General features: G+C 38.8%; 1 protein-coding gene across 1 annotated transcript in view; it reads left to right on the top strand.

Annotated features, from left to right (window-relative positions):
• The window catches only part of VPS41 (VPS41 subunit of HOPS complex), a 115,163-nt gene that overhangs the window by 34,472 nt on the left and 53,454 nt on the right, over positions 1-27,237 (top strand). The window contains exons 5-8 of the mRNA XM_076330788.1: positions 8,421-8,495; positions 14,152-14,214; positions 16,783-16,848; positions 26,481-26,600. Coding sequence (XP_076186903.1) covers positions 8,421-8,495; positions 14,152-14,214; positions 16,783-16,848; positions 26,481-26,600 — 324 coding nt within the window. The remainder of the gene's footprint in view (positions 1-8,420; positions 8,496-14,151; positions 14,215-16,782; positions 16,849-26,480; positions 26,601-27,237) is intronic.

Here is a 27,237-nt window from a genome sequence, read left to right on the forward strand (position 1 = left end):
CTCTGACTTACGTCAACCTATACCAGTGTTGATAACTGGATGTCTACATGGAAAATGGCACTTTAGCTCTAGCTATTGGCTGAACTTCAGCATTGATCACCCAGTGTAATATTTAACTATGCCAGGAATATTACTGGTTACTTTGTTTTTGGCTAGGAAAGGGAAGTCCTTCCTTTATAGTATTTCTTCTATCTGATTTCATCAGTGAGAGATCTTTTCACTGATTTCAGTAGCCATCGGGTTGGGATCATGGTCATAGAAAACTATGTAGTTGTGGAGAAAATAATGGCTACGTAATGGAATGCATGGAGAAGCAGGGATGCTAGGCTCCTCTGTCCTGTGTTAGGTAAGGGAGGGAGATGCATGTCATGGCTGTTGTGAAAACCTTTATGGAAATGATGTTAGCACGACAATGCATGACCCCGAGAAGAATAGTCAAGAGCCTCTTTGCTTCTTTAAAAGTTGTTTGGTCAAAGCACTAATGACATAATCTCTAAAAAGAAAACCTGTCCTGACAAGAACTTGCACTGTATGACCTGGTTGGCCTCTCTCATCAGTCACGTCTCTGAAATGTGGCTTATCAAGAAATGGAGAAAAATCTCATACTTTCTATGTCAGGGGGTAGAATTCTACAAAATCCTGTTAAATACATTTATGGCAGTGGTGGTGGTATTCTGTTAGAAACAAGCTGTGAAAGTGCCCCAGTAAGTTTCATCCTCAGAGGTTTATATATAGTTTTTTTGGATTGTTCTTCAAAGCCCAATTTATAATTCAGTAGCCTGTGTAGAAAGTTAATGCTCAATGATGAATTCTCCAAGTTCATTGTGCTTGGGGAGCTGTTTTGAAAAGAAAGCAGTTAGAGAAATCAGTGAGATGAACCTCCAGATTGACTGGTGTAGTCTTCTCCCATGCTGTGCTGGGTCTTCCGAGGAAGGTGTATGTAGTCATCGCCTGCAGCCCTTCCTCAGCCCCTCCACCTGTACTTCAGCCCTCCCCATGGGTGTGTGATGGGGAATATTGCTTCATATTCTCAGATGGCTTTAATACATAGATAGCAACAAAGAAGTAGAGGCAGGCTTAGGACGTACCATCGTTGAAGCCCTGCAGTTATACAGTACATGGCGAAAGGGACCTGGGGAGAGAGGGAAACGGGAGTAATTTGTTTACTTTGGCACAGAGCTCCCGGGAGGATATCTCCTTACACACCAGTGTTTTAATAGGAAAGAGATTCTACTTTGGATCTGTCAGGAATTAGCTAACTGTTAAACTCTGCTAGGAAGCAGTGTAGGCTTTCAATATAGATTTGTTTTCGGTAATAGTTCCATCGTTCCTAGACAAGCATTCTGATTATCTAGCAAGTACTACAGATTTAGGGAGATCCCTTGTTAATTTTTTTTTTACTTGGATTTTTTTTTGTGTTGTTCTGTTTTGTTTTTTTTTTCCTTTAGTCGCTGTAGTTGACAAACAAGATTAAGGGATTCACTGATGTGGAAAATATTGAAATCACTGTAGGCTTTTTGGTCTTTCTCACTTTCTCAGACTATATATGAGAGATTCCTTGTCCTCGTATTCCCGTAGTTTTAGACAAGCTTTTGAGATCTTTCTTTTTTGTAGGCAAGGTCTGCCTTCCCACAGACAAAATAAAAGTTAATGTTGTTATTGTTCTGTGTCCCAGACCTTGTCACTCTCCCCAGCTTTTCCCCCCTCCCTTTTCTTCTAACCAATATAATCTCCCATTTTTCATTTGGAGAATGACAGATTCAAGAGTGTTATAGGAAAAGCACTGGAGCAGGAATCCTCACTTACTTATCAGAATTTGGCTGCCAGTATTGTTGAACAAAACCTCTTTGGTGTGGATATTAGTAATTTTTTGTCAAATGAAAATTTACGTGTTGTAAATTCAGAGTATACTACTTCTATTGCAGGCAGTGGTGAACAGCTTATTCTGTAACTTTTAAAGCTGCCTTTTCAATTTAAACCTTTATGTTACTACATTATGTTTCTCAGTTGTGTATAAACACATAGGTATGTGTGTACTTTTACCTTGTCATAGGTAAACCATGATACAGCATCAGAATTTGCTTTTCTGAGTTGCTTTTCCCTCTATTGTATCAGTAAAACTCTACAAATACACAAAATACGTGTAAGTCAGTGCAGCACTGTAGCATCTGGGGCAAGACAAGTGCGTGGGTTCAATTTCTTCCCTTTAAAGGTAGTTCCTCAGTACAAGAGATCTCTGGGCATCAGTGTTCTGAAGTCAAAACAGATGGGACAAACAACATGTAATACAGTTGTGCTTAGCTGTTGCACACCTTCCTTTTTTTTTTTTTTAAGTAGTTGAAGGCTCTCTCACTATCTGGTTTATTTGCTGTCACCTCCTTTCACTTCCCGAAATGAAAAGTAAAAGTGCTTTTTTGACAAGTTAAGTAAATTAGACTTTCTTCTAGGTGGGCTGAGTTTATCATTTTGGATTGGAAAGGCACCCTTGGCGAAAGAGAATATTTAGCACTTGCCTAGGTCCCCCCCCCCCAATAGTCTTAAAGGCATTGTCTGTTTCTCATAAACCATTGGTGTCAATGCATGTAGAACATCTAATTTATGGATGTAAAAGCTGAAGAGTTGGGGCTCTATTCAGAGCAAGTTCCTCATCCTACCTAGAGCAAGGCTTGTATTTTTAGAGGTTCTTAGCTTAGTCATGACAATAAGTGAGGCAATTTCTGTTTACAAATCAGTATTTTGCATTTGGGTGCCTCCACCATGGTGCAAATAATGCAAGCATAGAAGTGGTAGTCCTTATTCCAGTGGGCTAACATTTTAAGCAGTGGGTTGATTGGTCATATTGCTGTACGTTGGATTTTTACGTGCTTGTTCATGTGAAAGTCATGCAGATGGGAACACGTGAATAAATGAAAAATAGGCACTTGTAGGAGACAGGTTTTTTAATTATTTTTATTACAATTCAAACTCTGTATACATACAATTTGCCTTAGCATGGGGAGTAGCTACATAGAGGTTATGTAGATCGAGTGATGTTAATGTAGCAGAAAAGACCTATGAATGTTTTTCTTCTTTGGGTATGTATGTATAAGTGTATGTATAGATAGATAAATAAAAACATTTGGGTTAATTTAGGAAAAGTTTCTGAAAATTCTTGTTAAAGAATGGATGAAAACGCTGCTTAAGTAGGTTGTATTAGCGATGGGAACCTCTTGAAGTAAAATGAGCTTTGCTGTAAGTATGATCGAACACTACTTTGCTTTTCACAGTCCTAATGTGTGTGTTGCTTGCCTGCTAACCGTGGCTAAAAGGCATGAAATCACAGGCAACTATTAAAACGTTTAGATTCCTAGCTTGTAAATACTGCATTTCTCACAGAATTGGAGTGAAATCCAGTCTTATGTTTCTTGTTCATCTACTTCATATCCATTGGGATGCAGCATTTGTGAAAGAATCAATTATCCATTTGTTAGTCAGAGAAGCTTTACAAATTATACATTAGAAAATTGATTTCTTAGGTTCACCATTTGGGGACTGATAGTATAAGGTGGGTTGATGATGAGTGTCAGGGGAGAAGGAGTTGCCACAAAGAACACAATTAAAAGAAGCTTTCTGAGTGGCCGTGAATTTACTCCTAATTGAAGAGCTGACATAATCCATACTAAGTGTGTTTATTTCAAGCATTTTACATTAGGTAATTGATTATCACATGAGGTACATTTGTTGGTAGACACTTGATTTTCTTTTCCTTTAAATTTAGGATTTTGCAAAAGCCTGCATTTAGATCTTTATGTGCAAGGTGCCTGCTAGTTTTTTTTCTCCTTCTCCCTAAACTTTTCTTTCTTCCATTAAGGTAACATTTTTTTGTTCTATAGTGTCAGCTTGACATTATTGATTTTGAACAGTCAAACTTACTTACGTTGTCCAGAATTCCAAACATGTCTCCATCAGAAAGAAAACTGCAGCTAATGGAAATTCAGCTGAAGGCATTTCTTCCTTCTTTGCCAGAACTTCCACACTTTATGAAATTCTGAAGCTGTTCCCAGGTTAATCATTTTGGTGTATTTCCCTTCATAACTAACAGGATCCTCCTTATTGCCAGATTTGAATCATGTTGCTTTAGAAATTGTGTGTTACTCTTATGTATACAGTAGCAGAAGTATCATTGTGACCACAAAGAAGTTGTGTGTTTTTACTTGTTTGGTCTAAAGCTAGGGGTCCTGATTAGGTTAAAAAAGGATTACCCAATGTAGTACTAATTAAATAATTATTAGTAATTTACTCAACATTTTATATGCAGCTGCCTGTGGTTTTATGGCATGGGGTTTAAGATTAGATTGTGTCTTAATTGAGTAATATTTACATGAATGAGATGTTCCTAATTTTTAGATTGACACTTTGACCTCAGATTGCTGTTGTAATTCTTAATTTTTATTTTTTTTAAATATGATGCCTGTAAATTTGGACAGGTTTTTTCCCCACCCATTTAAAATACCTTTAAAACAGTCAACTGACCAAACCCCAGAGCATATCCTGGTTCCAACTGTATTGAATGATCAGTCCTCCAGATTGTGATGAGTTAGTGACTACTTGTGTCCTCTCTAACCTTGAGTGATTCTTCATCTTTTGTCAACCTGTAAAGGTGGATGTTGCAGGAAGGGCATTTATTCTCTGTACTGTGAAGACCAAAACCTATTTTCTTTTGTAAGGCAAATTAAACTCTTCAGTGGGTTAGCTGGAGTAAGGTTTAAAAAAACCGCAAGGGAAAGACAGTTTTAACTCCATGGCTGAGTTGATAACATTTAATTAAAAATAAATAAATAAAAGCAGGGTGAGGGAGGGTAACCCACAAAATTATCTGTGCTCCCTTTTCTGAAATATCAAAATTATCCACAGGGTGTTGGCGGGGTATAAATACAAATAAATTTGAAATGATAAGTAACTTTGCTGACGGGCACAGCAGTACATTTATAAAAATAATTGATATGAAAAGATGAACTGGAGCTAATTCTAGAAGAAACACTTTGGTTTAGATAACACATGTACCAATTTTATCTGTGGTCTTTTATTTCTGATTTCCTGGATAGTTTTAGATACAAGTCTTAAACAGCTTTCCAGTGGAATGCAATTTTGGAAATGGTAGGCTTGACTGTTACTCAGCTCTGAACAAGAAGATCCTGGCATTAGCTATTCTTGCTGGAACTTTATTTTAAAATGCATTTAATATTCAGCCTTGACTGTTTTTAAGTTCATGGTCTATCATCACGTTCTGAGCTCCATAGAAAGTTCTGACTGATAAAGTCAGCGAACAGGCTAGTAGCCAATAGTGGCCAATTCAACTTGAGTGCTGAAAAAAAATTACTCTGTGTTTGCTTTGCCTTGTGTACGCCATCTAGAATAGCGTCTCCTGCTGGAACTTAGCTGGAGGTTTGTGTTAAGTGAGCAGCTCTGCTTTTAGTTGAATTTATTTGTCTTCCCTGATTGTGATCTGTGTATAGTGCAGACAACAGGAAAAAAAGAATTGGAGAAAGGAAAAGTTAAAAGCAACTGATAGAAGTGTTGGGCATGCAGAAGGCTTGTAACAAGTTGCCAGTTATGTACAGTGTTAGGAAATACTGTATAATCAAATTTCTACTTAACAAACAGTTCTGAAGTATTGTGCGCAGTTTTGAATGTGGGAAAAATGCAAATACTGTGGAATCACCTTTTCCCCCATCGAACATTCTGTGTGTGTATAAGGAGAGGTTTTGCCTTGCTAGGCACTGTTTGGTTACCTGAGTGCAATCACACATTTAATCTCCAAAGTATGCCACGTGGCTTTCAAACCGCAGCATGACAGATAAATTCCATCATCCTGCTCCTCATCTTCAACTTTTATGTGAAGATAACTTACATAGTCTGCCTTGCCTACTTCCTGCGCTTCATTTTTTCAGCATCAAACTTTATCAAAGCCATTTGGCAGCAAAATGGGAACAGTGTGGACTTGTAGGATTGAGCTGTTGACTCTTCTGGTGTGTCGTGTTTTGTTTCTTTTCGTCTTGGGCTTTGTTGCAGTAGAGTGTCTCCAAGAAGGCCCATCACACAGGAGTGCTGCTAGGTCTACTGTTGCTGTCATGTCAGCCCTGATGGCAGATGTAGGTGCTGGAGAGATGAGAAGAATGTGGTCAATTGAACACTGTAACTTAGCATATGATCCTGTGTCAAGGTGGGGCTAATCAAGATGGACTTTTTGCCTTTCCAATTGCAGAGTAATAAAAGAAGAGAAGAACCTTTGAGAAAGTTGTGGCAATGGCAACTCAGATGCAGTCCAGAACAAAAACCCATGCCACTTCCACGATTAACTCAGTTGAACTTTCTGTGCTTGTCCTTTCAGAGGGCCAGAGGTGTTTCTCATTGTAGAGGGAATGGTGGAGACATGCTGGCATTTCTCCTGCCCTCCTCCTCGACAGGGACAAAATAGTCCCTTGTACCTTGATGAGACAAACAGAAGTTTAGAAAGGCATTTTCAAGGTAAGGCAGGAATAAAAGTGCGTGCTAGCAATTTTTATGAAGCTTCTAGAAAGTGAGACTGCCAGCTGGCTTTTCTTGCCTCACTCAGCATCCTCCAGCCCTGGAATTAGCCAACTGTGTGTGTAGCATCTGAGAATCAGAGCTTTCACAAGGATGTTGACCACACCAGCAGGCTGATGGTCTTGAGCTGTGCTCCTCAGCTGACACCTCCCAAATGTGTTGGGAGGAACACAGATGGGGAATGTGCACCAGCTACCTGCACTGCCAGTGATGCGCTCGCTTCCGATTTTGAAATGCAGCAAGTCAGTGTAACCGCTCTGTGGTGAATGAAAATACTTCTGGAGCACATAAGTCAAGGAAAGTTAGTTTGACTTCTTCCTTGGCAGTGCACTTTTGGCAAACAACACACAGCGGAAAGACCACTTTGTGATAGGCAGTAACTGCAATATTTCCATGTAGCATTTTGCGGTAACACAAAGTGAGACCAAGAGTGGTGTCTCCTGCACGCAAGGAAGCAGGAAAGCAAAAGGGCTGGCAGCATCCTCTTCCCAACTTATCAGGCAACTGTTGCAGTGCAGAACTCAGTTGTTCAACCTTGATTAGAAAGAAGCTTCTAGAAAATGAAATGCGATTTGGGCATATTCTTTTCAAGGTGGAAGAGAGGAAAACTTCATTTCCCTGAGTTGGAATTTTTTTGTGTGTGAAAGATTATGGGGAAAAGCTTTCCAAAGGCTGTGAGAAGACCTCAGTTTATGTCCTGTAGATAGTCCATCTGGACAGTGTGTTTTTGTATAACTTTTTATGATGTACTTTTTATGTAATTCCAACTGCTATAGTGCATATAAGGACCTGTGATATTTTAGACAGTTGAGTAACATCTAATGTGACCCCATGACTCCAGCACTGTTCCAGTGACACTTTCTTTTCACACAAACATACAATGGATTTCTCTTTTTATCATGCTCAGAACCACAGAAGTGATCTGTTTTGTGGTTCAATCCATTCAAAATTTTATGAGAGTAAGAAAAGTTGTTCTTAAATGTGTAAGAGAGACTTACTTGGCTGAAGATTCTTCAATGATGCTTGAAATGATGAGATTTGTTACAGAGGGTGAAATCAGGATCATGGTACATAAGAAGGTTCTTGGTACTTGAATATAATTGGATGGGGTTTTGTGTGCGAGAGGATATGCATCGCGTTACCCAAATGATGTTATAAGTTAGTCCTCAAAACTTCAGATAAGGATAGATGTTTAAGCTAAAGTAAACAGTAACAGATGCCATATAACCCTGTAGATTAGAACCAAAAGTATATCTGGATAGGGAAAGGAAAATTTATTGAATTGGGGCAGTTTTCCAGCTTTTCTCAGTATTTGTCTAAGAATGAGTACACCTATGTTGCACTTCAATACCTTCTAATACTTGCTTCTGAGTACACTATATTAGAGGCAAAAATGAAAGCAAAAGAAGGGATTTGAAGGAAGAAATAGTTACCAGCATAGCCACTAGACCAAACCAGAAGAATTTTCAGTTGCCTTGATGCCTGTGTGGTCAGCGTGTTTTATGCTGAGTTTTGATAGCGGGAGGGGTTCTTAACAAACAGCTGTGGTGGGCAGGCGCAGATGCTCAAGGTCTGTGAGCTTGGCACTTCATGAGAGCTCCAGAGCCCTGAGGTGCGTAACTGCAAAAAACGTCAAATTTCTGGGTTAGGCAAAAGGCTGGAAAGATGGCTGTCTTTTGGCATTGTCATAGAAATACCTATTCTGTGGGGTTTTTTTGATTCATGCAACTAAACATTACACAACCGTTAACACATAAATCTCAGGAAGCGTGGGGGGCATTAAAGCATGTGATTGGTGATGTAACTTTAAAGACAACTTTAAAAGTCTTTTTTCTTTTCTTTTCTTTCTCTAGAGCCCAGTTAAGATAAATCAGATCAGCCTGGATGAAAGTGGAGAGCACATGGGTGTTTGCTCAGAAGATGGCAAGGTACAACAAACCCATTTATATATTTAATGAGGTAGCAGGTAGTCCTCAGTATTACACTTGAGATAATTGTGATACCTGTGGAGTTAATTCCTGCATTTAGCACCACCACTTTGACCATCCATTTTGAGAACTGAATGCACCTTTGAATACTCAAAATTAAAGTCAAATATATTTTGCACAAATGTGCCATAGGAAAAGTAATTACAAGAATGTCAATAATGTAACTGGTATTAAGCTGATTAACAGCTGTGGCAGGAGGACATGTCACCTTAATCATTACTGCTGTGCCAGTTATACTTCAGTGACTACTCTGCTATTCCTGCAAGACAGTACTTTAATGCCTTTCTGCTATAAATCCACAAAATTGGATTTTGTGGGCATGATTTCTGTGGGCTGGTGGTTTTCATTTTCACACACGTTATGAATGTTTCTCTTGAATTATAGAATCTTTTGATAAGCAATCATAGTTTATCAGAAGAATAAAGTGTCTTACAACAGCCACATTAAATAAATGTAAAATCAATATATGTACAGTTTCCTAAAAAACTGGCACCTACTTCCTTGACTGAGGACATATATCATTTGTGCAGTGTATAACTAACAATTATCAGTGCTTCTCTGGAATGTTGAGCTGTGACATTTAGTGGTTTTGGTGATTGATTTTCCACTTATAAGAATGTCTTTTTTGTTTTTAAGTCGATGGCAGTCTTTTCTAATGTTGGTTTGCAATGATAAAATTCTAATGCACAGGGTGTATTTAAGCTTCTTTTTTAATATATTGCTCATATACAAATGCAGTGCATTAAAAATAATTTAAATCATTTCTCAATATCCATCTGACTTACTGAAGAGAACATTTCTTACAGAGTAGACTTGGGGAGAGGAGGAATGTCGGTGATCCTAATGGATGCATCCCATTCAGTAGAAGTTCTATAAATTAAAAATAAAATTGGATTTTGCAGTAGGCAAAATGGGGAAGGAACCCCTTTAGACTGTATGCTCTTGGTTTTTTTCCTTCCAAATAGGTGTATTTTTTCCTCAACAGGCAGGTAGGCAGTTTATGTATCCAAGCCTTTTGTTTCTCAGAGATATCTTGATGTCACTATCTTGACACAGTAATTGGGATACTAGTGCCTATCAAAGTGGGTTGTAGAATTTTACAGCCTGTGAGAAACACAGCAAGAGTGTCCTAATTGTCTAAGCAAGATAAGGGAAGGGTCAGTAATTGTGCAAGGTAATAAAAATGTTGAGCTAGCATTGTTGGTTTGGGTGTTCTGAACGGTGGAGGGAAGCAAGCACTTGCTGTAAGGGCTCCTCAGAGGTGACTGTGGATTACTGACTCAAAATATGTATGTTGCTGTAAGACTAAAATCCACGCACATTTTTTTATATATTAAATTAATATTAGAAATACGTATTTGATTTCAGAAATGTTCAAAAAGCCATAATCCCTACTCTGGTGTGGCTGTATTTGAAAAGACTCCAATACTTTAAATGGTGAATCTGTCTTCATTTAGTGAAATAGCTATTGTGGATCCAGTAGATGACATTATATGCCATACAAGGCGGTCTAAACTATGGTCCCCAAGCCAGGGCTAATTCTGGTAATGTTTTTTACACAGGGCTGGAGCATCACAAGTATACTATTCATCATATTTGCATTCATAGAGTCCAGGGACATTGATGCTTCACCATATTCTACACTGAAAAACTCATCTGGAGATTTGAAAGATCTGGGTGTTTTAGAAGTTAGACTTTCCACTTGACTCAGAAAGGTGTGTCTCTATGAAAGAATCCACCCCTAAAATGGGTGAAAACAATACTTGTATGTTGTGCTACTGTATAAGAAAATGGCAGAAATTCCTGGCCAGATAACGTAGCACTTCTAGGTCCTAGGTCATAACAAAGGTGTAACTTTACACTCCTTATAGCTCGCTCCTTACTACAGCGGGAGTGTTCGTATTGTAAGAAGTTAAACACTTGTACAAGTGGTTGCAAAGTCATCATTAACTCAGATAAATAAGTAAAAATAGTGAAATCCTTTTTTTTTTTAAATGAAAAAAAAAGTGAAACAGCTTAGTTTTCTTAAATAAGTTTTAGATCAAAAAAGGGGTATAATAAAAAGGCCTGTGAATTTTGAGCCAGCTGGGTTGATGCAAGTATTTTCTACCAGTTAATGAAGGTATGTCCTCTAGACCACTGCAAAAGACTTTTGCAATAGGCAGGGAGCCTATTTTCCCATATCAAAGTGGATCCGATATGAGGGAGATGGAAACCATTTGTCGTCTTGAAGGAAGAATCCCCTCCTCATATCTGTTCTGTTGTCTGATGTATTTTATTTTACTCCTTTTTTTCTTTCTTTTCCCACTCTCAAACTAGATTTGGACTAGCTATGTTGTTTGGGATGGGGGCATAGCAGCACAGTGCAATTCTCCAACCCTCTTCTTGTCGGGTGGCATCCAGACCTAATGTCAAAACCTGGCACCTGTATGTCATACATGGCCAACAAGCGTTTTGGGAGCCACTTGCAGCTCTTCTGTACTGCACATTTGGTTCTTTGAAAATCTTCCTTGCCAATGGACTCAACTGCAGCTGGTCACCACTGGCATGGAAAGAACAGAGGTTGAAACCCATCACCACTACCACTCTAGTCTGGCCACTGGCTGGGGAAAATGTGTGATGAAATATTCAGGTATAAGAGGAGAATTTTGGTGCTGGAATAAATAGAAGGGGAAGCAGGCTTGCAGCTTCAGAATTGTGGAGTTTTTTTAGGTTAGTTTTTTGCCTACTTGTATGCTGTGTTGAAAAACCTGGATGTGACTCCCAATTTTGCTAAAGCTCTCTTACGTCATTACATAACAGCAATATAATTTGCACCCTTATTGGCTTGTAACTTTTTTTATACAAAGAAATATAAATTCTATTGAAAACCCATGCACCTACATGTTTTAGTGTAATGCCTGTAACAACGTTTATGTTAAGAATATCTATGAAGTATTACATTGATCATGTTTCAATAAATGTGGCTTGTAGATAAAATGTGTTTGTTTTCCTGCCTTTTGATCACTGAAGGTTGGCTGCTTCTTCACATGTGGAAGCAAAGAAACAGCTAAGTCTGGATGCACTGGAGTGTGGTGGGTTCTGGATATTTAAAATTGGACAGGACTGGCAAAATGTAGTGGACTCATGAAATCCTTTTTCCAGCTACCAAAAAACATCATGAGCTGAGTGGGGATAGAAAGTAGAAATAGATAAATCCAATATAGGTTTGTAATATCAAAAGAATCACTTTCTCTCTGAAGAATAAAAGACATTAAGAAGTAATAAACTGTTATACGGTGTCCCTAGAGTAAATATGATAACATGTATTCTATGCTGAGTTGTTTTTTCCTCTTTAGTTAACTGGCTCCATTTTGTTTTCATACTCTTAAAGGAATATCATATTGCCATGTTCGACGCAGTATTATGAAAATGTTGAAGGCACTGTTGCTAATGTTAATTTTGATAAATTAGTTTTAATTTGGGAGGGGTGTTTTGTCATTTTTGAGGATTCTGTTTCCATGGCATTTGCAGTGTTGTGTTTTAACCATGTCTATTCTTTTTCTTCCTCCTTTCTTCTCTTATTTTCTCTTTGCTCTGTTTCTTATTTTGTTTAGTCTGTTGCATTGGATATGCTGTGCCAAATGATGAAAACAAAAACCCAGAAAACAAAATCCTCTAGACATCAGCCCAAGGTTTTCTAGGCTTACAGCCAGGCCCAACTCAAATACAACCCTTTGGTTGGCTTACATAATCACAGCTTTGCGATACATCTCACTGTCTCCAGATATTGATTTTCCAATCCTTTGGAGCAGTAGCTCAGCCCTACACAGTGCACGCAGCAGTATTTTTAAAGTGTGTTGTTAGAGGCAGTATATTCGCTAATGAGTAATGGACAGAGCGGATAATGCTGCTTAGGAGATATATCCAGGAGACAAGCTTGAAAGGGAGATGAGGTGGTTTGAGATGTTTTTAACTTCACTGAGACTGCTGAACTTTGAGCCACTCTGAGGATGGCTTAGTTCCTCACTGATGGCTTAGTTCCTCTTGTAGTTTACCCGCAGTCTAATTTTTTTATTCTCCTTGACGGTCTGCAGGAATTTTGGGGATTCTTGTCCTCTGAACTGAGCCATTAAACCTCACTTTTTGTGGCCCATTACTGGTATTTACTGGCTTTGTTTTGCAGATCTTTGTCTAGTGAGTTTATTTTTTGTTACTATTCTTTTTTGGTTTTCCCCCTGAAGGAATTCAATGGGGATGGGGAGAGAGAAAGAAATAACGTTAAAAGATCTCTTAGATCTTTGAGTCCAACTTGTTAAACGTGCAGAGCAGAGTTACTGAAGGGATTACCTTTCCCAGAAAATAAGGATGAATGACTAAACCTGTCTGAGAACCTTCTAAAGTAGATTTGCTGTCAGATACAGTTTTCCACTGATCGCTCCACAGGATACTCTTTTCTCTCCCTTCTCCTACCAGCAGTGTCCATCCCTGCTGGGTGATTTTGTTCCAACAGCTTCTGGCAGTGGGTGGAAACCTCTCAAAATCATAATGAAAAAGCAAACCAGTTATTATTCTTTGTGAAAATCATAATTAGTAAATCAATTACTAATTCCTGGCCGTAAGTCTTCAGTCCTATTTTACTCCTAAGTTCTTCAGGAACTGAGTTGTCAGCTGTCTCATCTGAGAGTTGGGGAAGGGAATGTTGCAAGTTGGATGAAGAGACATGAGCCCAAAAGAGGGTTACTTACAAAAAGCTTGAGAAACCCTATTCCGTAGTCATAGCATCTAAGTCTAATAATATTTCTTAATGCTTGATACCTCTGTACGTGTTCTGTAAGTAAAGGGAAGAAAACATTTAAAAATCTGTTAATTCTCTTGACAGTAGAAACATACTTTTTGGCTTGTTTTTTTTTTTTTAATGTTGAGCCTTCTTCAGATGGATTAATTCTGATAGATATTCTGATGGCCTATGGTTACAACTTCAGTGCTGACTATTAAATGTACTGAGACATCAACACAGATGAGAAGGGAGGAATCTTCAGAAAAAGACATTTCCAGTGGTCATGGCATAAAACAAAATAGCACTGAATGCACTTGGGAGAAGGAGAGGATGCCAAGAAACATATGGGACTTGGTTTTCAGGCTGTTTTGCTTTATTGTCACAAATTTTTTTTTTTTCTTATGTTAAACCCTGTATTGCTTAGAGGGGAAAAATCCTACAGTTCTTTCTCAGAAAGGAAGAGTTTTTAATTTATCTTCCCCTGAATGTTATTATGTCTCTCTTACCTTACTTAGATCAGTATCTGTTAAACAGATTTGATCAGCCTAAAGCAAAAGGAACTTGCAGGTTTTGCTGTGTTTGTAACAAAAAAAAAAAAAAGAAAAAGATTCAAATAAGTACTTTTGCACTGCTGCAAATATTTAGATATCCCATAATAGAAGCCTAAGATGTCTCAATTAACTCTGAATTGTTAAATATGACCTTTTTTTCTTTAGGAAAAAAGATGTAACTATTAGCATTCAAATTATTCTTCTAGTTGTTAGTGATTTACATTCACCTTTAATTGTCAAGTGGTTATTAGGTAAATATTTTTGGCTTTTTCATATACTTCTTTAGGTGCAGGTGTTTGGATTGTATTCAGCGGAAGAGTTTCATGAAATGTTTGACTGTCCTATTAAAGTAAGTGCTTGTTTTAATCTTTAGTAATTGTGGTGGTGTTGTCCTTAATAACAGAAAGGTTACATTGAATCTAAATGAGAGAGAGGAATACTGCTTCCTTGTAATGTTATTCAAGTCACTAGAAAATAGTTATCTATCTCAATATAAAAGCTTTTGATCTGGTTAGGCAGGAAGAAAGCCGATCTTGGTTTTGTAAGAAGTATTATTGAGTTTTTCAAATACAAAAGGCAAAGTGAAAGAGAAATTCTCCTGTTTCAGCTGTTACCTGTCTCAACATATTTCTTTCTTTGTAGATCTGTGATACAAATTCTGAGGGTTCTGCTAACTGTGAGGTCAATATTTTGCAACCAATTCATATCCATTAAACCTACCTCGGGATAAGGCAATGGGTGGCGATGCTGATGTACCCTGTCTGAAGGGAACACTTCAGTCACACTCTGCTTGAGAGACGTGTGGCTGTCTGGCTGTTGAAAAAGCCCCTCTAGTAAGCACACGGGAAGATCTAGCATTTCTAAAAAAGAAATGTTTTGTACTGGAGGAAAGGGGGTGTGGGCAAATCATTGCATTTTGCTGCTTGGGGTCTTCCATGTTGCAGCTGCTCTTGGGGGGGGGGAAGGAATGAGGTGTTGTGGTTTCACCTCAGTCGGCAACTGAGTACCACACAGCCGCTCGCTCACTCCCCCTCCCGCCTCCCCGGTGGGATGGGGGAGAGAATTGGAAGAGTAGAAGTGAGAGAAACTCGTGGGTTGAGAAAAACAGTTTAATAATTGAAATAAATAAATAAAAAAAATAATAATAACACGCAAAGCAAGTGGTGCACAGTGCAATTGCTCACCACCTGCTGACCGATGCCCAGCCAGTCCCCGAGCAGCGGCCCCCCCGGCCAGCTTTCCCCAGTTTATGTACTGAGCATGACGTCACATGGTATGGAATGTCCCTTTGGCCAGTTTGGCTGTGCCCCCTCCCAGCTTCTGGTGCACCTCCAGCCTTCTCAGTCGGTAGAGCATGGGAAGCTGAAAAGTCCTTGGCTAGTGTAAGCATTACCTAGCAACAACTAAAACATTGGTGTGTTATCAACATTATTCTCATACTAAATCCAAAACACAGCACTGTACCAGCTACTAGGAAGAAAATTAACTCTATCCCTGCCGAAACCAGGACAATATCCACCCCTTATTCTATACCATCTGCGTCATGCTCAAGTCCCATATTTTCCAGTACATTTCCATTAATCACCACCCCTTTTCCTGGTTGTATTTTTTTTTTTTTTTAAATATATATATATATATACACACACAGATATCATTCCCTTAGTCTATGGGCCATTCCTCTAAAATGTTTGGTGAGTTCATTTAGTCCATGATTTCAGGCTCCATCTGTTGCAATAATCTTCCAGGGCAGGAAAGATGGAGATACTATGCGGTGTTGGATTGTTTCATGTTGAAGTAAGTTCTGGTACCATCATCACTGTGCTTTGCTTTTGCTTGGTTTCATCGAAGTTTATTCTTCATTAATCTGGGTGATTCTTACTGTAATATCATTAGTATGGCATATAATATTATGTAGCACTTAACATCACATAATTCAGATCATTGGCTATTCTCACCCAAAATCAAATCCCCTTGAGGTACACATCGGACTTCCCCATCCTTCCACATTATCCACCAAGTGCACCCAGGTCCTTGAGCAAAAGCAATCCCACGGATGGGTTTGCCTTTGCCTGAGGCAGGAATAACCCAAACTGTTTTCCCCAACATATTTTTTATGTGCACTACAGAGACTTTATTCCCATCTACAGTACGTAAAAGTTTTGACTGGGCAGGGCCAGCTCGATTGGCAGATCCCCTCGTGTTGACTAACCAGGTGGCCTTTGCTAAATGTGTATCCCAATGTTTGAATGTCCCGCCACCCATTGCGCTCAGCGTAGTCTTTAACAGTCCATTGTATCATTCAGTTTTCCCAGAGGCTGGTGCATGATAGGGGATGTGATATACCCACTCGATGCCATGCTTTTTGGCCCAGGTGTCTATGAGGTGGTTTCTTGAACATTTCATTAAGTTTTCACACACATCAGATGCGACTCACTTGCCTCCTAGGGCCTTACTGCTCTTATAGCTGGATCTCCCACACTTGACTCGTAACAGGTAGGCAAAGAGGTTGTTTAAGGTGCGTTGATGCTACATGAGGTTGTCCTGTGACAGGGTTGAGGTATGTGTGCCCTCTAGGCAGGCCCCAAACAAGACTTAATAGGGGTAACCCTTGCTCACGGCAGTCCTGTGCTGCATGGTCCTAATTCTGCTGTGTGCTGTGCAAAAAAAGTAGTCATTTGATGTAATGTTGCCCTCAGTGTCAGGCATGTAATATGGAGAATTTTCTTCTTTTCTAGGAAAAACAAATGGAGATGTCTGAAGCAACTAGGCTGTACGGCAGCGAAAACTCAGCTGTAATACTTGATGCTTAGCAAAGGGTTATCTAGTTTAAAAAGTGATGTGGTGCTCCCTGTAAAATCTTATTTAGGCCACATTCATATCTTTTTTTTTTTTTCTTCCCTCCCCTCCTCTCCCCCAGATTGTTGCTGTTCATCCTCATTTTGTAAGATCCCACTTCAAGCAATTTGTAACAGGAGGGAAAAAGGTAAGCAGTCATAGTGTAATGAACTTAGACTATCTTTAAACAGCTTTTAAAAATAGCTCAGAAGGCTGTGTATGTGATTTTTAACACCTAGAGCAAAGAATTCTGCTTTTTCCTTCTCTTTATGCATTGTATTCCAAAACATTCTTACTTAATTAAGACTAATTCCGGAGCTGGGGGGGGGGAGTGCACTTTTTATGTAAAAACATGTTGCAACAAGTTGAGCTTCAGAGTAGAAATACTTCTGCCTATATAGTCTGAAAAAAATGTCATTTGTATTTCCTAGGCCAGATTTTCTCCATTCGTTTTAATTTGTTGAAGTGGGAGCAGAAGTTAGACCTTAATAGTGATCCTTTACAACACATGCTGGTCTTGGTGTTTGGGATTTTTCTTTTGCTTTACTTGTGGGTGATTTTATTTTTTTTAAAGTAAACAAACCCAAGTATCTTCATCAGTTCTTGTTCACGGTGTGGGGTTTTTTGTTTGTTTTGTTTTTTAAAGTAATTCAGGGGAGCTCTTGGTAGAGTAGAGCTCCCACTTTTTTAAGTACTTGCATCTGTGTAGTTAAAGTCTTCTACTTGGGGCAGTTGTTATTCTAAATGTGCATTAGGTGTCTTATTGGTGTAGGGTGCAATTCTGACTTCCAGATTACAGCTGTTTCCAGGTCCTACAAGTATCTTGTATCACATTGCATATTTTCAGTCAAAATACGAAAAGTTTGATGTGGAACAGTTTCTTGAATTCATGGAATTTTCCTGTTGCCTTCTCTTATGAATTAAGGATGAACAATCCTCACTTATAGATGCATCAAACTGAATGCCATAGCTCTCCCTTACGAGCATGGAAGAAATATAGACTTCTAGGGCTGAATACAACTTAATTTTCATTAACAGTTCACTATGTTTCAAAGCATAGCTGTGTTTTATTTTGCTTTTTAAGCGGCATGTATGCTTGACAGCTTTTGCTGGCTGGTCAGAGTTGGTGTTGTCCTTAAAATAATGCATAGTCAGTGAATGTCAGCCACCAGTTTGTGAAGCTTTTTAGTTCTGATAAAAGGGGTATGGAAAGGGAGAAGCAGGGAATTAATAGAGCAGGGCTCCGTCAGGTGGTAAAAGAGCTTGCATTCACCTGATGCCGAACAGAAAAAAACATCAGGGAGTTAACACATTCTCTTTGGTTATCTTTGATTACTTGACAGGTTGTTTTATATTCTGTCCTCTGGGGAATGGTATACTCGTTCTTAATGCATTCATTTTTTGCTGAGGAACTTTCCTCTTCAGGAAAACTTTAATTGACATCTTAACATAAGGTATTTAGCATTGAAATAAATGTCCCTCGACACCTGTAATTTGATTTTATTGATACAGAAAACCAACAAATAAAACCTCTTAGCCTTGTGGTAGAAACCCTTCCCCTTTTCTTCTTTCCTCCAAAATGAGCATATGTGCTTGTGTAAAGGCAACAACAAAATGCTCTGTGAAAATTAAGAAAGTTAAATTTCACCTACTTACTTATCGAAGTTTGTTTTTTTTTTTTCTGAAAAGAAAAAGGCCTTGAAAACGTCCCTGCTTTTTATTTACTCCTCTCCTTCAGTGTAAAGCCAAAGGGGGGCAGCAGGCAACGGGGAGTTGGTCCACAAGAGCGAGGAGAAGCAGGCTGAAGCATACCACCTCAGGCTGTGGACCTCGCATCTCTCTCCCTGTGTCTGGAGGTTGTGTAGTTGGGTGAGCTCCTTCGGGGAGGGGGACAGGACCTCCTGTGGCTCTTGAGGTCTCCACGCTTTTAGCCTTTGCATGGACACAGCGACCTCATAGCTGATAGCTGGCAGTGGTGGGAGGCATGCTGCCTGGCTTCCCCACCCGCACCAAGGCAGGGATAACAGTAAGGATAGAGGTAAGGCTATCCTTGTTTTGTACCAACCTTAAGAGAAAAGCTTTGCTTAAAGCCCTCATGCTATGCTCCTTGCCTGAGCTGCATTAAAAAACATAGTGTGAAGTGTGTGAACTCTTTGTCCAAAGGATTGTGGGGTCTGTCTTTGTTTTTTGTTGTTCTGGGAGATGGTGACGTAATGTATATTAGCATTTTAAATGTTGGGGGTTTTTTTTTAACTTGTTTGCTAAGATAATTTGAGCAGATAAAAGGACCCAGAAAGAAATTTGGTCACTTCCTCAAACCCCTCTAGTTGCATTACGAACATTGTTGTCTCAGAATATGAGAAGGATGTTCTTGATTTCCTACTTTAATTTCATACTGATTTTGGTTTACAGTGAAACAAAATAAAGAAGCCAAACCACACATGCACACGGGAAGCAAGAACTTGCCCCCTGACCTTAACACTCTGTTTTGCCTCATCTCAAAAAAAACACTTTAAGATCTGCTTAAATTTATTAATTTTATAGCCAAGCATCTGTCTCAGTAGGAGCCTTAATGAATGGGGTGGGGAGGCTATAACTGTAAATTACCACCTCCTTAATTTTTTGAGAAATATACAGTTCTTCATAACAATATAAAATGTATAAAAAATACACTTTTCAGAGAGGGAGGGGAAAAATGCTAAGTGACGTGCTTCAAGGATGCATGGTGCAGGTCCTCAGTTCTCAACACAGGTGGATGTTTGGAACTTAAGTGAATTGTTGTATGATGCTGAGATTTGTCATGTCTTAAAAGCTCAGCCTGACCTGAAGCTGACTTAAGAGCAGTGCTCCCTGGGGTAACTGTTTAAATCATTGCAAATTGTTGGAAGCTTAACTCTACCGTGTATAAGTTTATATAGTTGCTTAACTAGGCATGTACTAGAGTCCTTTAAGAGTGGTTTTTCTCTAAATTGTATTATTAACTAATTAACCAATTTAAATTGTTTGCTTATTAAAGCACTAGTTTTTAAAAGTAAAGAACTTTCATTAAGCTTGGGATAATATCATTGCCTTCTATTTTGGGCTGGAGAAGCTTTTTTTTGTCACCCCCTTTTTTCCAATGAATGAATGTTATCTGTGCCTAGAAACAAGGCAGGTACTGTGGAAATGTTGACATGGTTGCAGTGAGAAGCAATAGGTACCATACTAAATAGAGGCGCTTCCCTGCTCCCCTCCCCCTTATCACTGCAATTAACTACAGCACCATTGTGATGACTTGGCAGATGATGGTAACCCTGAAATAATAATACCGTATATTGTAAATAACAGGGCATTCCTGTCCAGAGCAGACCGTAGAGTTTCAAAGCAAGGGAAAAGACAAATACTGTGCTATTGAAGGCCATAACCTTCTACCTTTTAAAAAAGGGTCTAATCTTAAAAAATAACAGGGTAAAAGCCAACTAAATGAGGGTGGTAAAGCTGAAAACAAGGTGTTCTTTATTTAACTGTTAGAGTGCTGGTCTTTCCCAACACATCAACTAAGTGAACGTTATTGCAGAGTTTGAGTATCCATTATATCCAGAGGGTTAAAGAAGAAGAACTAACGAAGAGTTAGAGACTGAAGAATATTTCAGTTCCAAAGTCAAGGTATCAGGTACTGCATCTTATGTAAAGATAACTTAGGGGAGCAGGACAACTTGAGGTTTCTTTCTTGGCAGAGGCATTGATGAGACTCCCTGTTTCATGTTTTGATTAACATCAATAACCAGACACGAAGGTTTTTGTAGTAGGAGAGTGAATCCTCTGGAGTGATTGAATCACTGTGCTGTATGTGTGGTCATTAAGGGTTTTTGGGGGGTTCTCTGCCCAGCATGGTAGAGGGGACCCAGTACAATTAAGCAAATGAATTCTGAAGCCAGTATGGAGTAGGATATTCAGTATCTTAAAGGATTGGGCTCCTCATTTGCCTAGGACCTGCATTTTGTATAATAAATGTTGATTTGAGTATCCAGTCTGAAAACATTTTAAAGGCTAGGGAACCAAGATAGAGCTGAAAATTTACCCTGTGACTGTCAACAGTCACATCTTTATATCTGTCTGTGTCTATATCTACATATTTATATATTTTGTATATATATATGGTGGAAATAGATATAAAAACATATTTTTAATGGGGTCTGTATTTCTTTGCTGGAGAAGATACACTATAGAAACTGGTTTTCAAATGCAGATGTGTCTGAACATGTTTGTCCCATTTATCCTCCCAGAATTAGCATCTGAGCATGTTGATGCCCACGCTTAAACATTAGACTCTTTTCTTTGTCTGTTATAAAAGCAGAGAGAACTTAGTGTTACCTGGGGCAAATTTCTCATTATTAAAAAAAAAAAAAATCTAAACTACTATTTCAGTGTTAGAATCCGGGGCTGGACTCATGGTGTCTCCTGCCTGAGAGGTGAAACAAGATGATCTACATTCCTTTCCACTTCAGATGGAGCAACGTCATATACAGAGAAAGGATAGCGATTGCGAACGATGCACAAGCGGGAAGAGAAATAGCGTTCTTGGGGATCTGCAGCTGCTGTTATGGGTAGTGGAATTTGTATGTTAAAGTCAAGTCTGCCAGGGAATGTCTCAGATTTTTTTTTTAATTGTCTGCTTTTTAGTGTCAGCAGATGCACTTTGCTTTGTGAGTAAGTAGATGACCTTTACCTCTAACCCTATGATACGTACTTCATAATAACTGGTTGGACTACTTTGACAAATTATTAAATTGTCAGGATGCTGTTTGCAGCACAGTCCATTTTTAGAAAGCAGATAGTCAGCTGTTTGGCATTATGTTGGGTAGAAGAGTACCAGACAAGAAAGGCAGATTGCTTTGTAAGCTATAAAACGTCAGTCAGTAAATACTCAAAGGTCTGGTTTAAGTGAAGAAAGAGTAAATACTATGGCGCAATTTCTGTCCATGCATTGGATAATTTACCATAAGTAGGAAACAAACTGTAGGAGCAAGCAAGCCACAAAAATACAGGTCTGTGATTTGCTTGCCACGATGTATAATGCCCGGATGTATCCCATATTATTGAGCAGATGAGACTTTGATATGTAGTGACGTGCTGATTGCTTAGTAAGCAGATTATTTGGCTTACATTTTTTCTTTATTACTATTTGGATGTGCATTTCTTCTTTATCACAAAAAACAAAACGTTCTCCTTGTGCTGTAACAAACAAATGTGATTTGTGTAAAGAGAGAATGGATCGTAGTCCTGTGTGTGTGTAATCTATAGTTGTGTGTTATGTAAATGTCTGTGCAGAAAACTTTTTTCATTGCCTGAGGTGGCAAGCAAAGAGGATCTAAATATATGAAATGTGTGAGAGCTTGTGTCTCTGCCTGCAAGGCTGCAGGACTTGCTTTCCAAGGTGTTAATTCCGTAGCTCTTTGTGAATAGGCGACAGCTGGAATCCAGCAGTTGAGTTATTAAAAGTACAGCCTAATAAAAGTTCTATGGCATTTGTTTGTATTAAACATCTCAAAATTTCTAGCTTCTCTGTCCATGAACTACAGCAGCAGCTCCTGTTTTGTATCTCACCGTTGCCATCACTTATCTCCCAACGCTGTTGTTGTCTGCCACTGCCTCCTTGGTTGAGTTCCCTTGACTGCACCTTCTGCCCTCCCCCCCATCCACACCCCAGCTCCTTAGACAACAGCGTTTTGTGACAATGTTTTGAAAACTCATCTTCAGGTGAAAACTTGAGGCTTACGTTATTCTCTGCCTCGTTTGAGTTCATCCAGTCCATCGCTGTTCCAAACAGAAGTGATAATTTTTTATTGTTGCTGTATATTTTCCTAGGGATGCACGATTAAACAGTAAGTCTTCATGTGGCATGCCTTTCTGTGTTACTGTCGGATATCTGTTAATCTTGGCTGTGCCTGTAGATGTTTTTATGCTGAAAACAATAAATATCTATAGTGATCACTTGTAGCCATGGCAGTAGCATTTTAGGTTTTTGTGATCTTGCCTGGCTGAGGGGAGAGTTGGTGACACAGGTGCCAAAAAACAGAACAAATGCCACAGGTAGGCACATCTTTACACTCAGGCGAACAAAGAACAGGACAAGGAAAATACAGGGATTTTTTTCCTAATTTTTATTTTGTGAAATAAAAACTAATCCAACAGTGCTGCAGTAGGGAAGGGAAAGGTGGCTCTTCAGTTACAAATTGAAGTCTCAGCCTTTTTCTTCTGTAAAACTCCTCCAGATCTTTACAGAGAAGGCACTATGTTGAAGCAAAGCCATGACGCAGTGCATAGTGCATCAGTAAAAGTGTGTTTCCTTTGAAGCTTTTCACTGTGTGAGAATAGATGTCTTTTATTTCGGTGTTTTGAAGGTGATATTTGGTAGTGGGATAAAATTGAATTGAATTACTTCACCGTATTGATACTACCAAAGCTGCAATCATTGGCCTCTTTGTTCAGAGGATTGAGAAATCCTGTACGTAGTTTAAAGACTGGGATTACACGTAATTAGTGTTAATGCTAATTGCATGATAGGCTCCATTAAATCCAAGCACTAGTCTATTCTCTTTAGTGGATGCACTCTAAAATAGAGTTTTGAGCTCTTTTTGGAGGAGGTTAATCTCCTGGTAGTGAAAGATATAGAGAGATGTATGCACTAATCCAAGAGAATTATATCAAGTTGTTTTTAAAACCAAAAAGTGTCCTGCACCGTCCTCTTGTCTCATGCGTTTCAGTGTGTCTTTTTTTCTTAATGATCCAGAGGACAAGCATAAGCAGTTAAGAAGACTCACAAAATAATAAGTAGTGAACTATCAGAAGATGCAATGTACCATGAAGGAGTGTGGGTGGGGACCCTTGAAGTCAAAGTTTATTTTATTTTAGCTATATTATCATGTCACGGTACATGCAAGAGATGCTGGAAGTGCGTTCTAAGCACTACTATACTGTAACAAAGGACTAGAAAGATTTACCAGAGCCAATCAAAAAGGGGAAAATATAAACTGTATTGCAGAGAATGCAAGAAAGTGATTTTTGTGGCTGCTGTTGAAATATAAGTACTGTGAATGCTGACTGCCAAAATACGGGATTTATGGGAAGTAAAGCCCTAAAATATTTTTCCCCTACTAAAAAGAGAGGGAGGTGGTAGGAGGAACCCCTCCAGAAATGGTGGATTTTGTTATATGTCTAGTTTCTCTTGAAGTTTTAAATGGCTTTCTGGTGTGATAAACATTTCAATATGAAGACAGAAAGGAAGACTAAGAAATAAATTAGGCTGCTTATTTTGAGAGTGATGCTATCCACTGAGGATAGCAGTTCCAAAACGCATAGCAAAGTTCTGGGTTCAGTAACTCAGTTTCCAGGTGTCATTGCTGTAAGAAATAATAAATAAATCATATCATATATCAATAAAATGCAGATAATACATTGCAGATAAATTAGCAAAGTATGTTTTGAGATGATTTTTTTTTTTTTTTGGAAGCCACAATGTTGCATGTCCTTTGGCTTCAGTGTTAGACCTATTGCACTTGCTGATATGACATGGGGAATTCTGGGTGCTGCAGTGATTCAGATTCACTTCCCATCTTTATTACAGGCAATATCAGGCTGTTGTCTTCTACTGCCTTGGTCTGAGAATTTAATTAAGCATGTCCTTAGAGTTGAGCATAGACTGAAGCAGGATTTTTTTTTATTTTTTTTTCTTTTCTCCTCACCAGTTCTTTCTCAGGTCATTTATTTTCTTTGCAGCTTCTTACTCAGGTAGAGTATCATGAAAAAGTATGATGTTTACAAACCATGAACAGTAACAAAATAGCTGCAAAGTGTCATTCCAAGCTCATTCTGGATCTTGTGTGTAATAAATAAACTTAAATCACAATTCAGTCACAAGCTGAAAAGATTCAAAGTTCAGTTAATATAATTGACATCAGCAAGTTTTAACCTTTCACATCATTCACATCAGTTTTCATAGCCTTGTCCAGTAAGTTCAGATGAAAATACTATGTATTTGCTGCTGTCTATTGGACTGTATTGAAAGAAGCATCAGAGTGACAGTTCTTTTTCTGTCGAGCCTCTCCTTAGGAGTTTGTGAACTAGGAAAAAAGTAACTTTCAAGTCTGGATCAGCACAGCGCTTAGTTTTTAATGACATCCTCAGCTTCTGAGTGGAGCTGATTAGTTTGGGCTGAGGGCTGCTCCTGTGTTTCACATCCACATGCCAGCCTGGTAAAGCACATTACTCTGTATGGCACTGCCTTATGAGCACAGATGTTGCCCCTGCTTTCAGCATCATGTCTTGGTTGCTGTAAAATAGCATATTCTGTAAGAGTTTTATTGAGTAGCCTTTTCGTAGGCGGAGGGGGGGGGAACAAGCTAGACTGTCTAAAAGATGGGCCTTCATGTGAGCTATGTGAAGGACAGTCATTTTGGGTGGGGTTAAAGTGGCAAGATACGCTTGAGTGACAAGTTTGATGTCTGCAGCGCACTTCATGCAAAAGTTTCTGATAGACTATCCTAGATAGTGACTGCTTCAAACTTTTGGAAGAAATACTTGTCTTTTGGTGCCATCTTGTGGCTTTAGGATAGAGAGGCACTCTGTGTAATTGCCGTTAAAAATCCCTTATTTTGTTAAAAGATGTTATTTTTAAAAACTAGTGTCTTATCATTTGATGTATTTATGCAAATATGGGCAGGGGGAAGCCATGTATAAAAAAAAAAAGTGTACAGCTGGAACTTAGGTAGGAAATATTAGCAACATAGGTACTCGATTTAGGTTTTAGCATGGTAAAAGCCCTTGCAGGTAGCAATTTTACACCTCTTAACGGTCATTGTGCACTCATGTGAGCTTGGGTTCAGGTTGTGCATGTGTCTGTATGGGTGTGTACTCATGCAAAAGTTGGCCAAACTGGTACCTTAGAGTATGATCTTCATAGATGCTTCAGCTTCTTACTTAAGTATTCCTCCAAGCGCTGCACTTTGCATCACTCAAAGTGATTCCATATTATAATCCTATTAAATGACTTTCTGAAACCATACAGGAACCGGTAAAAGAGCTGGACTGTCATGCAAACTGTCTGCATGTAGTTGGGTTTTCCTTTGCTGCTGCAAAGCATTTCATAGCAACTCCTATGCATTTAGATACTCTAAAATACCTTCCCTATTTGCAGAACCCGTGATTCCCAATCACACAAGTTTTACAATCAGCAGCACTTGCGGTACAGTGCAGTTTGCACGTGTGGGACTAACACACAGCATCTCTAGAGCCCTGTGGAAGGCGTGTAGTTCCACATGGGGCCAAGCAAAAGGTCACAGGCTCGGGGGTCTTCGATAATTTTCTTTGACTACCTGTTTTTTGGAGGGAAGGAGGAGCTTATCGTGAGATCACTGGATAGGCGTGAGGCGGCCTGGTTTCTTTACCAGCTTTCTGAAGTGTCATCACTAGTGCTGATGGCTTAGGTTCTCAAATGCCTTAATTTCTTTATCCTTAAAATGGAAATAATTATACTTACCGTTCTTTGGAGAAACTTGATGGAAGACCTGCTTATTAATATTATTATTAAAGTAACTTTAGTTCTACAGTACGCAAGATTCTTAGTGTATATGCATTATATGAAAATGTTTGATTGTATTTGCTTTTGTTTTGTGATAGGTGTGTATTTTTCTCTGCCCTTGAATCCAAGCAGAGTAAGGGATAATGAAGCAAAAAAAATACCTCCCGTGTTTACATACAGCACTGTGTCACAGAAATATTTCTTGTTGCACTTCTTCATAGTTGCTGTTATATGAGAGAGGCTGGATGAATAGATGGAAGCCTTCGGTTTTACATGAAGGGGAAGGAAATATAAGAAATGTAAAATGGAGAGGACACTTAATTGCTTGGGCCAATAATATGGTAAGTATTTGTCACCTCTGCATTACACTGTTTGAATGTTAATTGCCAAAATATTCCATTGAAAAATGGTACATTTGAAGAATCAAGTATAAAAGGCATTGAAGGATAGTGTTTTAGATCCCATTCTTTTGTAGACATTTCTTCTGGTGTTTTCTGCTGGCTAGTCAGTGTTCTCCATATGATTGCTGCTTCTGAAGAAATTAAGAAAAGTAGCTCTACATACCACTGTTGGGGGTGGTTGCTACTGTACACTATTGTCTAGCAGAGTTTTGACCAATGCGCTGTATTGAAGCAAACTGTCTGAGGAAGGAAAGCCAATGTAACTCTTCTTTATTTAAGAAAAAAGAAACCCAAACAACCAAAACAAAACGTCACCACCCTCACCATCACCCCCCAAAAATCCCCAAACTTGTCTGGATTTTGTAATTTGTACTGAAGTGACATTATCATATGCGCTTCTAATGTTACAGATTATAAAAAATGATAGTTACAATTTCTCATTTTGGTAGATCACTAGAAAAGGCTGACTTAAGAGGAAATAAGCTCTTTTTCCTCTAAGTGTATTTCATATTTTAAAGGGAACCATTGCTTTCATGCTGAGTGTTGCATTTCACCTATCACTGTATATCTAATTGAT

This window comes from Aptenodytes patagonicus, chromosome 2 (assembly GCF_965638725.1).
Source record: "Aptenodytes patagonicus chromosome 2, bAptPat1.pri.cur, whole genome shotgun sequence".
NCBI classification, from domain to species: Eukaryota; Metazoa; Chordata; class Aves; order Sphenisciformes; family Spheniscidae; genus Aptenodytes; species Aptenodytes patagonicus.